This window comes from Antechinus flavipes, chromosome 1 (genome assembly GCF_016432865.1).
Source record: "Antechinus flavipes isolate AdamAnt ecotype Samford, QLD, Australia chromosome 1, AdamAnt_v2, whole genome shotgun sequence".
NCBI classification, from domain to species: domain Eukaryota; kingdom Metazoa; phylum Chordata; class Mammalia; order Dasyuromorphia; family Dasyuridae; genus Antechinus; species Antechinus flavipes.
The window spans coordinates 645885798-645903503 of record NC_067398.1 but is presented as its reverse complement, the minus strand read 5'-3'; the positions used below and the strand labels follow the sequence as shown (position 1 = coordinate 645903503).

Here is a 17706-nt window from a genome sequence, read left to right as displayed (position 1 = left end):
GGTCCCCCAGGCTCATAACTTGGATGTCTTTTTCAATTTTTCTCTCTTACCCTACTCCAATATCCAATCTGTTGCCAAGTCTTATCAACGGTACCTTCATGATATCTCCCAGCTGTGCCCCATTCTTCCTGTGGCACTGCCAGCCCCCTGGTGCAGGTGCTCATCATTTCATACCTAAGCCACTGTAATAGCCACAATTTCCCTACTCCAATCTATCCTCCACTCAGCTCCCAAAGGGATCGTTTTAAAGTAAGTTTTTATTTCTCCTACTCAATAACCTCCAGGGGCTCCCTATCACCTCCAGGATCAAACACAAAACCTTCTTTTTGGCATTCAAAGCTCTTCATTCCCCAGCCTCCTTCTAGCTTTTTTTTTTTTTTTTTTACTCCTTATATGAACCACATAATCTGTGACTCAGTGACATTGGTCTCCTGACTTTTCCTTGCACAGAATGTTCCATGTCTTGACTCTGGGCATGCTCACTGACTCTTCCCCGTGCCTGAAATATTCTGGCTCCTCATGCTTCCTTTAAGTTCCAGCCAGAATCCCACAGGCCAGAAAGCTTTCCCAATCTCCCTGAATTCTAGGACCTTACTCCATTGATTATCTCTAATTTAACTTATTTATGGCTTGTTTGCTTACAAGTCTTCCTCTGTTAGACTAGGAGCTTCTGAGGGCAGCAACTATGTTTTGTCTTTTTTTTTTTTGGTATCTCCTGGACTTAGCTACTATAATGTCTAGCATGTAGTAGGTACTTAATAAATGCTCAATAACTGTTCCCACACTTGCCATTCCATCTCTTGCTCTTATGCATCAATGCACAATTTCCTCCAGGCCTAAAATGCACTTCTTCCTTAGTTTTGCCTCTCAGAAATGTGACCTTCCTTCCAACACTCAATTTCACTTTACAGATGAGGAAATTGAGGATTATAATGAGAATGAACTTGCCCAAATGGATAAGAAATGGCAGTGCTAACAGGACAAATATGGAAATATGCTTAGAAGAACTGTACATGTTTAACCTATATTGGAATGCTTGCTGTTTAGGATAGGGGGAAGATAGGGAGAAGAGAGAGAGAAAATTTGAAAGAAAATCTTACAGAAATAAATACTGAAAACTATCTTTACAAATATTTGGAAAAATAAAATACTGTTGAGAAAAAAAAAGAAATGCAGTGCTAACATAACAAATATGGAAATATGCTTAGAAGAACGGTATCTGTTTAACCTAAATTGGATTGCTTGCTGTCTAGAGTAGGGGGAAGATAGAAAGAGAGAGGAAGAAAAAAATTGGAACATAAAATCTTACAGAAATGAATGTTAAAAAATTATCTTTACAAATGTTTGGAAAAATAAAACAATGTTGAGAAAAAAAGAAATGGCAGTGCTAACATAACAAATATGGAAATATGATTATAATTGTACGTGTTTAACCTATATTGGATTGTCTAGGGTAGGGGGAAAATAGGGGAGAGAGGAAGAAAAATTTGGAACACAAAATATTACAGAAATGAATGTTAAAAAAAAAAAACTATCTTCACAAATGTTTGGAAAAATAAAATACTGTTGAGAAGAAAAAAAAGAAGTGACCGTGCTGGAATCCAAATTTAGATTCAGTGTCAAGTGAGGGACATACCCGGGCTGCTTCCTGGGCAAGTCTCATCTGGGAGAGAGGTTCTCGAGGGGTCCCAGACAGGGTAAGCTGCTCAAAGACGCACTCCTGGACCTGGGCAGTCATGAGCCGAACCAGCATGGAGAGAGAGGCCATACTCATATCCAAGCTCGGAGCATTAGAGAAGTTTTCCTTCAGGTAGTTAAAGGCACCTGTGGGATCAGAGAACACCGTCTGGTCCCTTCTCGATTCCACAAAATTCCTTCTCGATTCCCCAGAGGGAAACAAGGGTCAGGCGACGTACCTGCCGCTCGCTGAAAGGCCTCAATGGCACAGTCAATGCCCTTCCTGGTGCCCCGGTCCTGCCGGGCCCCAATCTGGGTATAAAGGGCACCAATGTTAAAAAGGATACTCCCTTTCTCAAAGGCCAGGGTCCTCTGGTGGGAGGGGACTCCAGTGAGGGAGTCATACCTGCAGAAAGAAAGAAAAATGGAAGTCTGAGCCCATCTGGGAAGTTTTCCACTCAATGCATATGCCCCATTCACAGAACCACTAGTTCAGCCATCCCTTTATGCTTCCATCGGGTCCAACCATGTGGACCAGACCAAATCAGAGTACACAGTGGATGAAGAAGGCAGGAGGAAAGAGATAAAGCATAATCCCTGCCCTCAGAGAGCCCTAGTCTGGTTGGGAAGATAAGATTCACACAGAAGAAAAGATAAGTGATTTTCTCATCCATTTCTAGGAGATGCTTTAGAAGGGATCACTGCTCCAGGGGGAGAAGAAAAACAGATGCCCTGTGAGGTTTCTTTCCATTCTGGGATTTCAATAGTTTAAGATTCTATAATTCAAGGTTCAATGAGTCTAAATTCTCAGAATCCTTCTAAGACATGAATGTTCTGTGAGTCTAAAGCCCTATAATTCTGTGATTCTATGAAATATTTTACTTCAAGCTTCCCCCAACCCATGATTTTTTCATTTCCTCAACAGATGCAGATCATACCCTCTCTGAGAACTTTGGAGCCACCCATTCCACTTTGGAACAAATCTACCCAAATCCCATATGAACAGAAATCCTCTTTACAGCAGCAACCCCAACACAACTATTTTTTTACTGCCAAATCTCTGATCAAATGACTCCAGTGACATGGAACTGAAGGGACAGCTGGCAGCAGATAGGGCCCTGGCCCTGGAATCAAGAGGACCCGAGTTCAAATGTGGTCTGAAACACATCCAAACTGTGAGATCCTGGGCAAGTTACTTACCTCTGACTGCCTCTAAAAAAGGGGGGAAAGGGGACCATAGTTAAGTTTAGGAAGATTTTTCAGACTTGCACACCAGAATTAAGGGCAGGGGGCCATGGCCTGTGTCCCAAATAATTTTCTAAATCTGAGGAAGAAAACACTAGCCCATCCCTTGCTCACCAGTGGAAAAAGACCCCAAGGTTTCTACTGGGAGAAAAGAAGCGAATGTCCAGGAAATATAGCTGGTTATAGTATTCCATGAGGAGCTCCAAACCGGCCTCATTTCTGCTAGGAGTTCGAATGGCCTGTAATAAAGAGAAGCAAGACAGTTAATTCAACAAATATTTATTCAATGCTTAGTAAGTGATAGAAAGTGGGTCTAAGTATTGGGCAAAAAAACAAAGATGAAACTAGTTCTGCCCTAATAAAGCTTACATGTCTTATGGAGGCAACACGTAAATAATTATCCACAAACAAGTTAGATAGGTAAGATCAACTGGAGATAAGGTTGGTACTAGTATTAAAGGGGATCAGGAAAGGCTCTTGCAAAAAGTGAGATTTTTAACTAAGATTCAAGGAAGTCAGGGAAGACAGGAGAGGAGGTAAGGAAGGAGAATGTTTTAGATATAGAAAGCAGTGGAGGACACACCTGTCAGATTGGCTAGAATGACAGGGAAAGATAATGGGGAATGTTGGAGGGGATGCGGGAAAACAGGGACACTGATACATTGTTGGTGGAATTGTGAACACATCCAGCCATTCTGAAGAGCAATTTGGAACTATGCTCAAAAAGTTATCAAACTGTGCTTGATCCAGCAGTGTTTCTATTGGGCTTATACCCCAAAGAGATACTAAAGAAGGGAAAGGGACCTGTATGTGCCAAAATGTTTGTGGCAGCCCTGTTTGTAGTGGCTAGAAGCTGGAAATTGATGGACATCCATCAATTGGAGAATGGTTGAGTAAATTGTGGTATATGAATGTTATGGAATATTATTGTTCTGTAAGGAATGACCAGCAGGGTGAATACAGAGAGGCTTGGAGAGACTTATATGAACTGATGCTAAGTGAAACGAGCAGAACCAGGAGATCATTATATACCTCAACAACGATACTGTTTGAGGATGTATTCTGATGGAAGTGGATCTCTTCGATAAAGAGAGCTAATTCAGTTTCAATTGATCAAGGATGGACAGAAGCAGCTACACCCAAAGAAAGAACACTGGGAAATGAATATAAACTGCTTGCATTTTTGTTTTTCTTCCTGGGTTATTTATACCTTCTGAATTCAATTCTCCCTGTGCAACAAGAAAACTGTTCGGTTCTGCACACATATATTGTATCTAGGATATACTGTAACCCATTCAACATGTAAAGGATTGCTTGCCATCTGAGGGAAGGGGTGGAGGGAGGGAGGGGAAAAATTGGAACAGAAGTGAATGCAAGGGATAATGCTGTAAAAAGTTACCCTGGCCTGCGTTCTATCAATAAAAAGTTATTAAAAAAAAAAAAAGAAAGAAAGAAAGCAGTGGAGGTAAGAGAAGGAAGAGTCTAGGCATGGAAAAAGTCAGGAGATAAAATCCAGCATCACTGGATCATAGAAAAGAAAGAAGGATAAAGCATAAGAAGACCGGAAAAAATAGAAGGGGTCAGCTTGTGGAAGGCTTTAAAAGTCAAACAAAGGATTTCATATTTGATCCTTTGATCCTGGAGACAAAAGGAGTTGACTGAATTGGGGTGGTGTGTGTGATCTGGTCAGACCCGAGCTTTAGGAAGGTCACTTTGGCAGCTCAGAGAGTGGACTGGAATGGGAAGAGACCTGAGGCACAGAGATCAGCTAGCAGCTCACCCTGACAGTACAATAAGGTGTTAAGAGCCTGAACTAGGAGGGGGAAGTGTCAGAGGAGAGAAGGGGAAAAGACAGTGGGAAACACAATTGATTGGACCTGGAAAGTAACAGGATATGGTGGTGGGGTTGTGAAAGAGTGAGAAGTTGAAGATGAAAGTCTGGGTGAACAGAAGGATGAGGATACCTTTGACAGTAAGAGTAACTTTTAGTTAGGAGAAAAAAGGACAGGATGGACTAGGGTCCGATCTTATTCCCTGAAATCAATGGACAATATTCATCATCAGCCCAAGTGTAAAACTCTCCTGTAAAACTGACTTCAAATTAAACATGCTGTCTATTGTTTAAAAACCAGACCAAAGATTATCTATCAAAACATGGGCTATTCCAAGAAGGGGACAATCCTGTTATAGATAAACGGTAGTACCTAATCTCATTTGGCAAGGAATAGGTTTTTCATTTATATAACAACAAGCCTGCACGTGTTTTTCATGTTTTGTTATTTTCAGGGTCCTTTCCTATTTATTCTATCACCTAAATTTCACAGCAGCTCACAAGAACTCTTCAAAGCAGGAGTTATGGTCCCAATTTAAGACTAGGAAACTGAGGCAATCGCAGGTATTAGAACATGGACCTCATTATTCTAAACCAAAAATACCAAGAAATCCTTAGTCTAGAGAAGAACGTGTAGCCCTTATTTATCTCCAAGGAGTCTCCATTCTGAAAGGGAGATGATGATAATAACAATAACAAAAACAATGACCATTTATAGAGTATTTATTATATGTTAAGCATAATACTAAGTGTTTTACAATTGACAGAAGTGGGAAAAGTTAGGAGGAAAGAAGCCAGGACTGACTAGGATCTTATTTGATGCTCAAAATAGCCCTGGGAAGTAGGTGCTATTATTATCCCTAATTTACAGTTGGGGAAACTGAGGTAAGCAGAGGCTTATGGGACTTGACCCATGTCACGCAACTAATAAATATCTGAGGCTAGATTCAACTCCAGACCTGGATATTCCCCAAATCCTGGAGTTCCTCATTCTACCTCACCTCTTCTCTCTAGCTAACATCAAGTAGTGGAAAAAGACCTGGACTGAGAGTAAGTTAGTTCTAACTGTGCCTCTGACACTCATTTGTTTTGAGACTGGGCAAATCATTTCTTCAAACCCTCTATTTCTCCACTGGTACAATGAAAGCTTGGAATGTCACTTCTTGCCTAATATTATGTCAGGAAAGAGAGAGGGAACGATAAACTAGCAGGGAATAGTCCTCTAAGAACAGCTCTTACTCACCCACCCCCCTCTCATCTCCAAATTCCATTTGATGACCAGATCTGCCTTCTTCCTTTTTCTTTTTCTTTTTTTTTCTTTTCTTTTTTCTTTTTTCTTTTTTTTTTTGGTAAGGCATCTGGAATTAAGTGCCTTGCCCAGGATCACAGGAAAATGTGATCAATAGCTAGGTGGTGCAGTGGATAGAGAACCAGCCCTGAAGTCAGGAGAACCCAAGTTCAAATCTGACCTCAGACACTTAACATTCCCTAGTTGTGTGACCCTGGACAAATCACTTAACCCCAATTGTCTCAGCAAAAAAAAAAAAAAAAAATAGAGGCAAGGTGAGCTGCCCAAGCTAATCAGCCAATAAGTGGCAAAGCCGAGATTGGAAGGCAGGTACAGTTATCCCTTCCACATCATGACTTTCCCCATTCTGGTTTCAATAAATTATAGGATGACATAAGAAATGAAATTTTAGGATGTGGGGAGGAGTTTTGGAGAAGCTATAAATATCAGCAGATGACAAAGCCTATGACCAAATACTTAACTCAAATTTTAGAAAAAGGAATTGTAAATACTATGTAAAAGAAAAAGGAAAACTTCAAACTTCTTCTCTGGTACAAAGAGAAGCCCAAAAACATTTACACAGATTTTCTGGTTCATAAAGGCACCAATCCCCTAATCCCTGCAATGCAGCAGGGATAACTATTTCTGATTCCAAGTCAACTCCTTCCAGTCATACCTACTTCTCCTTGGGTTCTTTCCCCAAGCTCCTCACCCTCACAGGTATGCATAAAGCTCATGTTCTATCCATGCTAGTCTACCAAGTAACTGGCCAACCTGCCACATACCTGCCTCAGGTCCATGAGCTTTTTGATCTCCACTTCATAGGAGGCGCTGTCCTCGCCATAGTGTTCTGAAATCATCTCCTAAGGAAAGAAAGGGAGAAGGATGGGGTTTACTTCCAAATGTTCCATTCTAGGAAGGCCATGAATCACAGGAAAGGGGCCAAAGAAGGTAGCCAGGATGGTGAAAGGGACTAAAAGCACACCATACCAGGATCAGCTAATGGGACTAGGGATGCTTATCCTGGAGAACGAAAACTTAGCAGGGAAACAGCAGCTGAATTCAAGTGTTTGACTCAAAATGGCAGCATGAATAGAGCAATGGACTTGCAGGAAGACCCGAGTTTCAATTTCCCCTCAGACACTAAATAGCTGTTCAATCCTGAATAAGTCACCTGACTTCTGACCTCAGTTTCTTCATATATAAAAACAGACTCATTGGCATTTAACACCTTTCTAGCTTTTAAATCTACATTCCTATGGTTTGAAAGGCTATCTCAGAGAAGAGGGATTTGAATTGTTATGCTTGACTCCAGAGAATAGAAACAGGAATAATGAGTGAAAGGTATAGATTTAGGTTTAGTACACTGAAAATATTTTTAAAAATTAGTTATCCAAAAGTAGAATGGCCTTCCCTCCAAAGGAGCTCACTAAGGTTTTTAAGGAATAATTAGATCAAAGCTTCTTAAATTGAGTCATATGGGTTATGAAATTATGATTTATTATCAGTAAATGATTGATTTGTATACATATTTGAGATGCCTATATATATATATATATATCCAGAGTCACATAAAAACTTCTCAGGCAAAAAGGGGTCACAAAGAATCACAATCACTGCATCAACCTTACTTACTGAGCTGTTGGAGGAACAATTTTTATGGAATTTTTAAGAAGTGCACAAATGGGAGCTGCTGTTATTATTGTTATTGCTGGAAAAGAAGAAAATGGACTAGGAAACAACATCTGAAGATGTCAGCCCTGGTAGAGAAAGTCTGCTGTCATCCAGGTAGAACTGGGGAGATGGGAGCTAAACCTTAGACTCCTATAATTATCAGCTGGCCCTCAGAAGTAAGGAAGTCAGAGAGTGTAGATCTGAGGCAACTTGGGTGAACTGTGCCCAGAGTGGCCAGATCTGGGACTGAGCTGTAGGGCAAAAAAGAATAAAAGGCAGTTTTCAGATTTTGATCAGGAGTCCATGATACCCTAAGGAGTCCCTGACTGCTGTTTTCAACTTTCTGGAGAGTGGTTTTTGTTTTTAATCTCACTGAAATGCTTTTTGAAATGCCTAAAGAATGACTTTTATTCTAAGTTCAGTAGAATGATTTCAGTATTCAATTCTTGCCCCACAATAAAGTACCCCACATATAAAAGCATCTTTTTAGGGACTTTTGGGCACTTGATTCTTGCCCCACTTCCCAACTTTTTTTTTAATTTTTGGGTTTTTTTTAAATCCCTTATACCAAACAAGGAACAGCAACCTGGACAATGCGATAGGTGAGACTGGACAAGGGAAGACAGCAAGGATTGGGGGCAACAAATTTGGAGATCCTAGGAATCAAGAAAGCTCAGGGAGGTTGGAGCCTTCAGTTAGGCTCCTAAGTTTACGAATCAGAGAATTTTAGTGTAAAAGGTGAAGTTGCCCAAGAGCTAAAGGCAGGTTCCAGGGATCAGCTGTGAGAGCCCCAGGGAGATGCCAAAGGGCCAGTGAAGCCTTAAGCCCAGATTTGGATCTTAGCATCCATACCCAGATGTCTTTCTTTCTAGAGAAGGACCAAAATGACATCACTATGTCAGGGTCACTGTAGAGCGTGTCCAACTTTCTGATCATTCTATTGCAGCTCGGAAGTCTTTATCACAAGTTGGGCAAAAATAGTCCATATGGATATTTGGAGTGGAAATGTCTCTAAATTTGTGCATCTCACTCCTTTTTTGAGTGAAAAGTAAAAAGTCTCTCTTAGGTTTGTTAGGACTCATAGAAGAAGAGATCATTCTTATCTTTGGGAAGTGGGGCAAGAATCAAGAAGGTTTTCTCGGAAAGGTGGCTGCTATACTGAGCCTAAAAAGATGAATAGAATTTCAAAAAGTAGAGATGAAGGGAGAGCACTTTAGCCTTAGAAAATGAAGGCAACAAAGGTTTAAATGTTTAAAAAAAAAAAGTCAAGACATGTCCGGGGGATAGTCCATCTGGCTGATGGAATAGAGAAATTAAGAGGATGTAAGTAGAAGACAAGGAAAGGAAGACAAACTGTGGAGGACCCAGAACACTAAGCTGAAGAATTTGCAGTTTTCAAGTAGAAACCATATTATACAATAGTAACTTCTCATATTTCTATGTTCCTTTAAAACTTACAAAACACTTTCTTTGAAACAAAACAGCAGCATGAGTGTTATATCCCCATTTTACAGATGAAGAAACTGAGGCAGGAGAAATACCTTGCCCCTGGTTAGGCAGTTAAGAGATGTTAGAGTGGAAACTGGAACTCAGATCACCACACTGTATGATGCCTTTGGGAAAATGTCATTTTCCTTCCAGACTAAGGGCTTCCCTCTGATTGGGACAAGGACTTACCCTCAGGGGTGTGGCCAGATCCAAGTCTTTGGTCTCCTTCAGCCCCAGTGGGATCATGGGGACACTGATGCCTTCGCTGAAATAAAAGGGACTCTGAGCTCTGAGGTTCCTCCAGGGATTCCCCTCACTCACCCCAGGCTAGCAGCTAGCCTAAAGAAGGAAGGGGACTGGATCCATATTTTTCACCAAGGCCAGATAATATTTGTAAGGCACTTACATTAGGTAAGTACACAGTAGGTATTTAATAAATGCTGGTTTCCTCCCTTCCCATTTTTGGTTCTGCTCCTCTACCCTTCAAACCAGATCTCCAGAGACCGTGCTTAAGAGGAGCAAACTCCAATGCCCACCCTCAGAGATCAAGCTTCTCGACCATTTTATCTGCCTCACATAAGCCTAGATGGATCCTCTTGTAGGCTTGAAGAACTACATTCAGATCAATAGTACCATATCCTCCATAAAAGACACGCCAATGGATCGGCTTCCTGTTCTATTCACAGCTTTCAGGACTTTCTAGACCAAAATACCTCACTCCCTTCCCTTTCTTCTAAGTGTGTTGTCCACCCTGTTAGAAAGTAGCTTCTTAAAAAAAGGAAAAATAAAAAATAAATATTCAAGAGAAAATAACATAATAAATAAATAAAAAGAAAGATAAAAATAAAAATAAAAAACAAAGTATGCTCTTTGCAGGCAGAAACTACCTTGTTCTATATTTATATCTCCAGTGCTTAGCACAGTGCCTGATAAATGCTTTTTCCTATATTCTTTCATTCCAACAACCTCTTAAGTCCTTCTAATTCTGAGATCCGATGAACCAGAGCCTCCCCCGTAACCTACAGACTGGAAGCACCAGTACTCAGGCACCTGGTCTCTCCCAACCCTAAATTCAAGGGACCCTCATTTAAAATGAGGCATTAGGAATCGGGTAAGGAAAGGCAGTTATAATAACCATTCACATTTGTATAGCATTTTATAAGCTTTAGAGCACTTCCCCCATAATAACCTTGTACAGGAAGAAAAGCAAATACCATTGTCGCCATCTTTGAGATGGAGAAACTGAGGTTTAGTAAGAAGGAAGGGATTAACTTGCCCAAGGTCTGCAGCTAATAAGCTAGGGTGCTGAAATAAGACACTTGGTGATATGGTGTGAAAAACATTGATTGGGTCCAGGAGACCAGGATTTGAATTTTGGCTCTGCTAGTTTTCAGCTGTGTAAACTTAGACAAGTCACTTCCTTCTGTGAATCTTCATTTTCCTCCTCTGTAAGATGGAAGGATGGTATTAGAAGATGTCTATGGCCCCTTCTAATTTTGACCCCTTAATTACTGGTCTTTTGCACCCAAAGCTTGGCTTGACTTCTCAGATAATAAGAGTTCTCATTTCTACAGTGAGAGTGACTTAAGACTTGTGCTTTTGTAGGTGGGAGGTCAAGGAAAGCAGTCTCTGAAAGAAAGGGTCATGGAGACTCTGAATGGGGCTAACTGTAGAGTAATACAAAATCAATCAGTAAGAATCAATTATGCCTGCCATGTGCCGATGTAGATACAGAGGAGGGAAAAAGAAATAAGCTATGCCCTCAAAAAACTTACATTTTAGGGAAAAGAAGTATATATAAGTATGCACATAAAAAATACTTTGTGATTTCAAGGGAGACGGGCCATTAGTAGGAAGCAATCAGGAGAGGAATTAGAAAATAGCATTTAAGCTGAGCTCTGAACAGACCTATGGACTCTGAAAGGTGGATGATGAAAGAGGGCATTATATAGGTCTGAGGGACAGCTTGTGCAAGCAAGGGGATAGGAGGTGGAATTTTTAATCGTGGAGAAAAGTAGGAAAGCCCATTTGGCTGGATTATAGAATTTGAGAAGGGAAACAGTACATAAGAAACTTTGAAGGTTGGTTTAGAGTTGAGCTGTGAAGGCCTTTAAATAATCAACCGAGAAGTGTGTGTTTGATCTAGAGATAACAGAAAACCACAGATTTTATTGAGCAAAATGAGATCTGTGTTTTACCAATATCAATTTGGCAGCTGTTTGGAAGCTGGACTGGAAGAGGAAGAGCCTGGAGGCACAATGTGGGAGATTACTTCAACAGTTCAGAGGCAAAAAGAGCCTGAACTAGGTTGAATGAGTTGAAGGAAAAATAACAGATTCAAGAGATATTGTGAGGTACAATCCAACTATCTTTGACAATTAATTGGATACTTATGAGGGAAAGTGAAGGGCTGAGGATGACTTCAAAATTGCAAATCTAAGGGACTGAAAGACCAAGAGAAAGAGAAGGGGTTTTGCACTGGACATGTCAGGTCTGAGATGCCTATAGAACAGATGGTGGAAAATGTTGTTTGGGGTTGTTTTGGTAATGGGAGATTGCAGGGCTCAGAGAGTCTCAGATCTGGATATAAAGACTGGGAATCATCTGAGTAGAGATGATAACGACAGCCATGAGAGCTGATGAAATCACAGAGAAGAAGTAGAGAGAGAAAAAAGAACCCTGGATTTCTGGCAGGAAAACACGGGTTGAGATTCTGGCCCTGCTGCTTATCAGTTGTGTGGCCTTTCCCAGTGCCTGGTACTCTCATCTGCAACATGGAGCTAGTCATCTCTACACTGCCTCCCCTTCAAGGTTATTGTGGGGATCGAAAGAGAGTAATTTAAATAATTTAAATAATCATCAAAGTGCCACAGAAATGTAAATATTTGTTAGCCCTGCTCTGACACTAATGAGACACAAATCTCAGGACCTCAGTTTCCCCTTCTTAAAAATGAGAAGCCTTTGTGGGGGGGGTCACAAGCTGTGGCCCCCTCTCCTCCCACCAGGAGCACCTCTCGTTCTGGTACACATCCACACTACTGTTCAGTTCCTCCAGCTCCTCTTTCAGCAGCTGCAGGTTAGAATTCACATAGCTCAGTTCCAGGGCGACGGTCTCCTTGACCCGATGGTTGGTAGTAGCTCTGGGGAAAGAAACACAATGTTTTTTAAAGATGTCTTAATTTAGGGAGTCTAAAGTGGTTCTTTCAAGACAATCTGTTGAAAGAGGTGGGGAGGGGGACAACAAGTGTAATTATTAGCCCCATTTCACAGATGGGGAAAGTTTTCCAAGATTCAAATTGGAGAAAACTAACTGGGCTCAAAGTCAAGAAGTCAGAGCTCTGCCATATGTTTTTCTGAGGGAGGAAATAAGTATTTTATTAAACACCTACTATGCACCAGGCACTAAGCTTTTTATCAATATCATCTCATTTGATCCCCACAACAACCCTGGAAGGAAGATGTGATCATCACACCCATTTTACTTGGATTCATACCTTGGCCCTGTTACTTAGTACTCATGCACTTAATCTTTCTGGGAACTTATTTCTCAGACTTGGACTAGATGATCTCAAAGTTCTCTTTCTTCTCTAATTCTGTGACCTGTGAACCCATAAATCTTAACCCGGCTCTCAGATCTTCCTTTATGAGCCAAGAGTCAACATGCACTGAGACACTGTATTCCTGGATGGAGTGGGTCTGAAGGATCAAGGGAGGCACAGTCCGTGAAGGCCTGGGCAGGGATGGGCAAGGAAGGAGCTGCCCTAGGACAAAATAATCCCAATCAGGATTTACACCATCCTCCAATTGTTCTATGGTGACTGGGGCTTAGCCAAAGCACTGTGGGAGCTAAAATGAGCACAGTGTGAGCTGGGAACATGAGGGAGAGGAAGGACACCTGGATCCACACACTGGGAGCCTGAGGGGAGGTGCTCTTGCAGAGAAGGAAGTGAAAGAGAAAGGAGGAGCTGATGGGTGCAAGAGTTAGACTAGGAAGCCAGAAATTGTTTCCTGGTCCCCAAAGAATAAGCATGTTTACACACACACTCACTCTCTCTCTCTCTCTCTCTCTCTCTCTTTCTCTCTGTCTCTCTCTCTGTCTCTGTCTCTCTCTCTGTGTGTCTCTGTCTCTCTCTCTCTCTCTCTTTCTCTCTCTCTCTCTCTCTGTCTCTCTGTCTGTCTGTCTGTCTCTCTCTCACCTTGGCCCCTGTCCCAGATAAGACTCTGAAATATAATAAAGCCCTGCCCTCAGGGAACTTATGCCTATAAAAAAGTCGGTTAAAATGCCCAAAAGGGAATTACAGAGCCCCCAAATGGAGTAAAGGACACAGATCTTGCTTTTAAGTAATCCTTAGAATTGGTAGGAGACAGCCATTGCCTTCAAGATGAGAGGGGAAGGACAAAGACCCTGGCCTTAGGAAATACCCCAAACGGTAAGGAGACCCACATCCAACCCTCAGAGAATCCCTGAATTGGCAGGAGAGAGGAGAGGAGCCAGCTTCTGCCGTTAGGAGGCCTCCAAGCCTGGGGGGAGACTCATGGCCTACACAGGGAGGTGGGTTAGGACTGATTAACACAATGAGTTTCCCAGGGAATAATTTTGGAATGTGGCGTTGTCTGAGAACCTTTTGGCTAATCCAGGGCACTCACTTGAATAGATTCTCTGCCCCTGTGCGCATCCTCATTTCCTTGTTGATCTGCTGGTTGATCCTGGCCCGGTGGTTCTGTAAGCGGCTCCTCTGAGTCTGGACCAGGGGGTTGCAGCCCTGTATGAAAGTAATTGAAGAGGGTTCACAATAGGACAGGTGGCTTGTCCAGCTGGACCTCAGGTCTCTTTCTCTACCTGTGTCTCCTTCTAACCTCCACAAGAAGCTTGTTCACAAGAACTTCATCTTGTTCCCTTCGTCTCTCTCCTTAAGGAGTCCTTATTCTGTCCATTCTGCAAAAACAGGACCCTTTCCTCTATGTCCTACATTACCAGGGACAAGCTCACAGAACTGTCACTGTCCCTGTGATATCCAAAGGACAAAACTGGCCTGGAACACATTTCAAAAAATAAAAAGGACTCTGCCATCATTCCAAACTGCTCCCTATTATACAAATCTCCTCACACAGAATCTTGGAATTTAAGAGCTGGAAGAGACCTTGGAAGCCTCATAGTTCAACCTCTGCCTGATTATGACATTTCCAATAAATGATCACCCTCCTCTGTTGGAGGACTCCACTGTAGGAAAGTCCAATACTTCCCCAGGAATTACTCTACTCTGCACTCATGTCAATGTGAAGTCGGCCTCTCTGAATCTCCCACTTACTACTCCTAATTCTGCACTCTGAGCCCAAGAACAAACCTTGTCCACATTGTTGTTGTCTATTCTTTGTTCTCAAAGAGCACCGTGAGATAGGGAGATGATGCTCTGTGAATTGGACTTATATGAGGGAGGGCTGTGCAAAAGCCATCTGGGCCCAGTGGCCAAATACAGATCATGATGACTGGAGATGGCCCTGGATGCAGTGGGAGGTCACATGGCAGCTCTTTAAATAACTTGAAATTACTATCATGGCTTAAGCCTTCTCTTCTCCAGGTTAAACATTCCCAGTTCCTTCAACCAAGACTTCCATGGTACATTTTCCAATTCTCTCAATATAGACTATACTACTGTATAGTCTGATATGAATATGTTCTGACAAGGAAAAGGCACAAAAGAGATGTTACCTCCTTTATTCCATACATTATATCTCTCAATGCAGCTAGGAATACCTTTGGCCTTTCTGGTCACAATATATAATATCCATCTTGAGTCAGATGTCCCCTAAAAAGCCCAAATTCTGATGTTCCTCTCACAAATTATGGTGGAAGCCACCTATAAGAAATCTAAGACTAAACCTGGCCCAATGGCTAATTTACTATAAGTACCTCTCTCCCACATCTCCTCACCTTAGATTCTATCATTAAGATTAAGCTGGTCCTAGAGTCTAGACTTTAGACCTTAGGTCTGATTAGCAATATCAAGGGAAGTATAAAACAGAGATAATCTGTTTGCAAAAAGTATTCACTGTTGGTGGATGGCATAATACTGTATATACAGCTACATACTACAGCATAAAGCCTTAGGATACTAGGGTATGTTTAGAGGTCAGATGCACAATAATTGCATAGGAAATATATGAATAAGAACAAAGAGAATTTCTTCTGTCCAAACAATGGTGTGCAGGTAAGCAAGCAGTCTACGGAGTTAGTCTGTTAGAAAAGATGCCTAAAATAAGTACTACAGATAAAATAGGAAGATCTGGATTATGTCTGGTAAATGATGTAGGGCTTTCAATGATCCCATACTTACCCTAACACAAAAAATCCTTCATTTTAACAACAATATTTTTCTTATGTTATATGGCCAGGTTTTGTAGAACACCATAAGCCTAACGGATGCAGAAGACAAAGTAAGATATATGGTAGATCAAATGAGATAAAGATTTGTAAAGTGCTTAACATAGAGAGTGCACACTGTATGCCCTCCCTTCCTCCTTCTTCCATTTCTTTATTCTTTCACTCCTTCCTTTTTTCCTTCTTTCCTTCTTTCCACTCTCTACCCTTTCCTTCTTTCTTCTCTTCCTTCTTTCCTCTCTCTGTTTCTTTTTTTCCAATGACAAGGCTACAATATATAGCCAATGCAATAACAGGAGTAAATGACATTCTCTTTGAGGTGTATATTTAGAAATGAATGTAGGCTGGTAAGGTGTCAAGAGTGAGACATTTGAAATGGATAATGGAGTACCACATTGGTACCTAGAGAATGTTAAAAGATTGAGGGTAGATTCTAGGGAAAGTTGGTGGCAAAGCTGGTAGAACACTAAATCTGTAGTCAAGAAGTCTATATCCTGATCAGGAAATCCAAGAAAAAAGTCACAAGTCATTTTCCAGCCCAGGAAGAGACAGAAAGGGAAGCCTTTGGACAAAGAGGATGGAATCAGGTATAGCCACATAAAGACCATTCTAGTAGAAGAAGAGACTCTGTTGAAAGGGAAGAAGAGGCCTCAGATCCATTAAAGGCAGGCCTGACCTTCTGAAGGGCATAGGAGCAGGTGCCAACTGGCAATTCAATTACTCACTATCCAGTTCCGGGTCACAGATCTTGGGCAGGCTTGGGGTGGCTTTTCAGGGTGTTGCAGGCCACAGACTATGTACCAAGTGACAAGCAAGTTTAGAAATAAACAGCAGTTGTATGACTGACCCCAGAAGCAAAGCAGAATTGAGGTCTAAGTTCCAGCCTATAGCCAAGTCTGAAACCTGAAGCAAAATAAGCAACAAAGAGATCTCAAACTAAAGAGAAACCTGCAGTTCAGTCACTGTGAACCAGCAGAGCTCTCCAATCAGCTAGTGACTGAGTCCAACATCAGTCTACTGGGATTTCTAAACGTGGCAAGACTACAAGCTTGTTGCTCATAGCCAAACCAGTAAGGAAATCTTAAATATCCTCCCTCTTGAGCAGTCCCCAGGATTCTGGAATAACACAACACTCAATGATCTTCAGAAAAGAACAGCAAATCCAGCTCAGACATCCTCTCCAGAAGTATGCAGAGTCTGGCTCTAACATAAAATTTAAAGTCAGGAAATAGGCTTGGAAAAATAAGCAGATCAAAAAAAAAATTCCATCATAAAAAGCTATTATGGTACAGAGATAATCAAAATACAATACATGAAAAAGAGACTAACTCCCAAACATCTACAAAGAAAACTTCAAAGAAAAACATAGCCTGGACATAAGTTTAACTAGAATTTCTAGGAGAGAAGAAGCAAAAGGTGTTTTTTTTAATGAGCTAAAATTTTTTAATAAAGAAATGAATTTTTTTTCTACAGAAAAAAAATTGGTAAAGAAACAAGAAGGTTATGAAGAAATAATTAGAAAGGGACTCAACAGCTTAGAAAAAGATGTATAAAAATTTTCCCCAAGCAAGAAAATCCCTGAAAATTAGAATGGACTACATAAAAACAAATGCAACAAAAAAATTAAAATAAAATTTAAAAACTAAAAAAAGAAAAAATATAGGGCATTTCATAGCAAAAACAACTCATCTGCAAAACAGATTGAAGAGAAATAATGTAATTACCATAAAAAATTCTTCACATATTTCAAAAAATGTTACAAATAAAATTTCCCAGATTTCTTAAAACTAGAGGATTCAAGAGAGACATGAAAAGGAAAACATAAATGAGCCTTGATACATGTGTTCCCTTAGAACTCTTTCAGAAGTCATAGAGGGAGTATAATAAGACAAAGGTCCTAAGACTGATTCTGTTATGTTTTGATCATCTTAAAAGAAGGATGGAAAGAAGGCTGGGGGAAGGAATGTCCTGAGGGGGACAAAGAGAAAGAAAAAATTATATCCCAAAATTGAGATGAGCAAGTAAAAGTCTCTATAAACAAAGTGGTGAACTTCTCATCAAAACTAGTCAAGGGAAGGAGAGAAAGATAGAGACAGAGAAAGACAGAGACAGAGACAGAGACAA

The 17706-nt window shown here is 40.9% G+C and overlaps 1 protein-coding gene across 1 annotated transcript in view; it reads right to left on the bottom strand.

The window, feature by feature from the left end:
• Positions 1–17706, bottom strand: part of RHPN1 (rhophilin Rho GTPase binding protein 1) — a 46238-nt gene that overhangs the window by 16765 nt on the left and 11767 nt on the right. Inside the window, exons 2-8 of the mRNA XM_051971203.1 lie at positions 13851–13966; positions 12215–12343; positions 9393–9468; positions 6827–6904; positions 3037–3161; positions 1917–2083; positions 1637–1824 (exon numbers count right to left, since the gene is read on the bottom strand). Of these exons, the coding sequence (XP_051827163.1) occupies positions 1637–1824; positions 1917–2083; positions 3037–3161; positions 6827–6904; positions 9393–9468; positions 12215–12343; positions 13851–13966 (879 nt within the window). The remainder of the gene's footprint in view (positions 1–1636; positions 1825–1916; positions 2084–3036; positions 3162–6826; positions 6905–9392; positions 9469–12214; positions 12344–13850; positions 13967–17706) is intronic.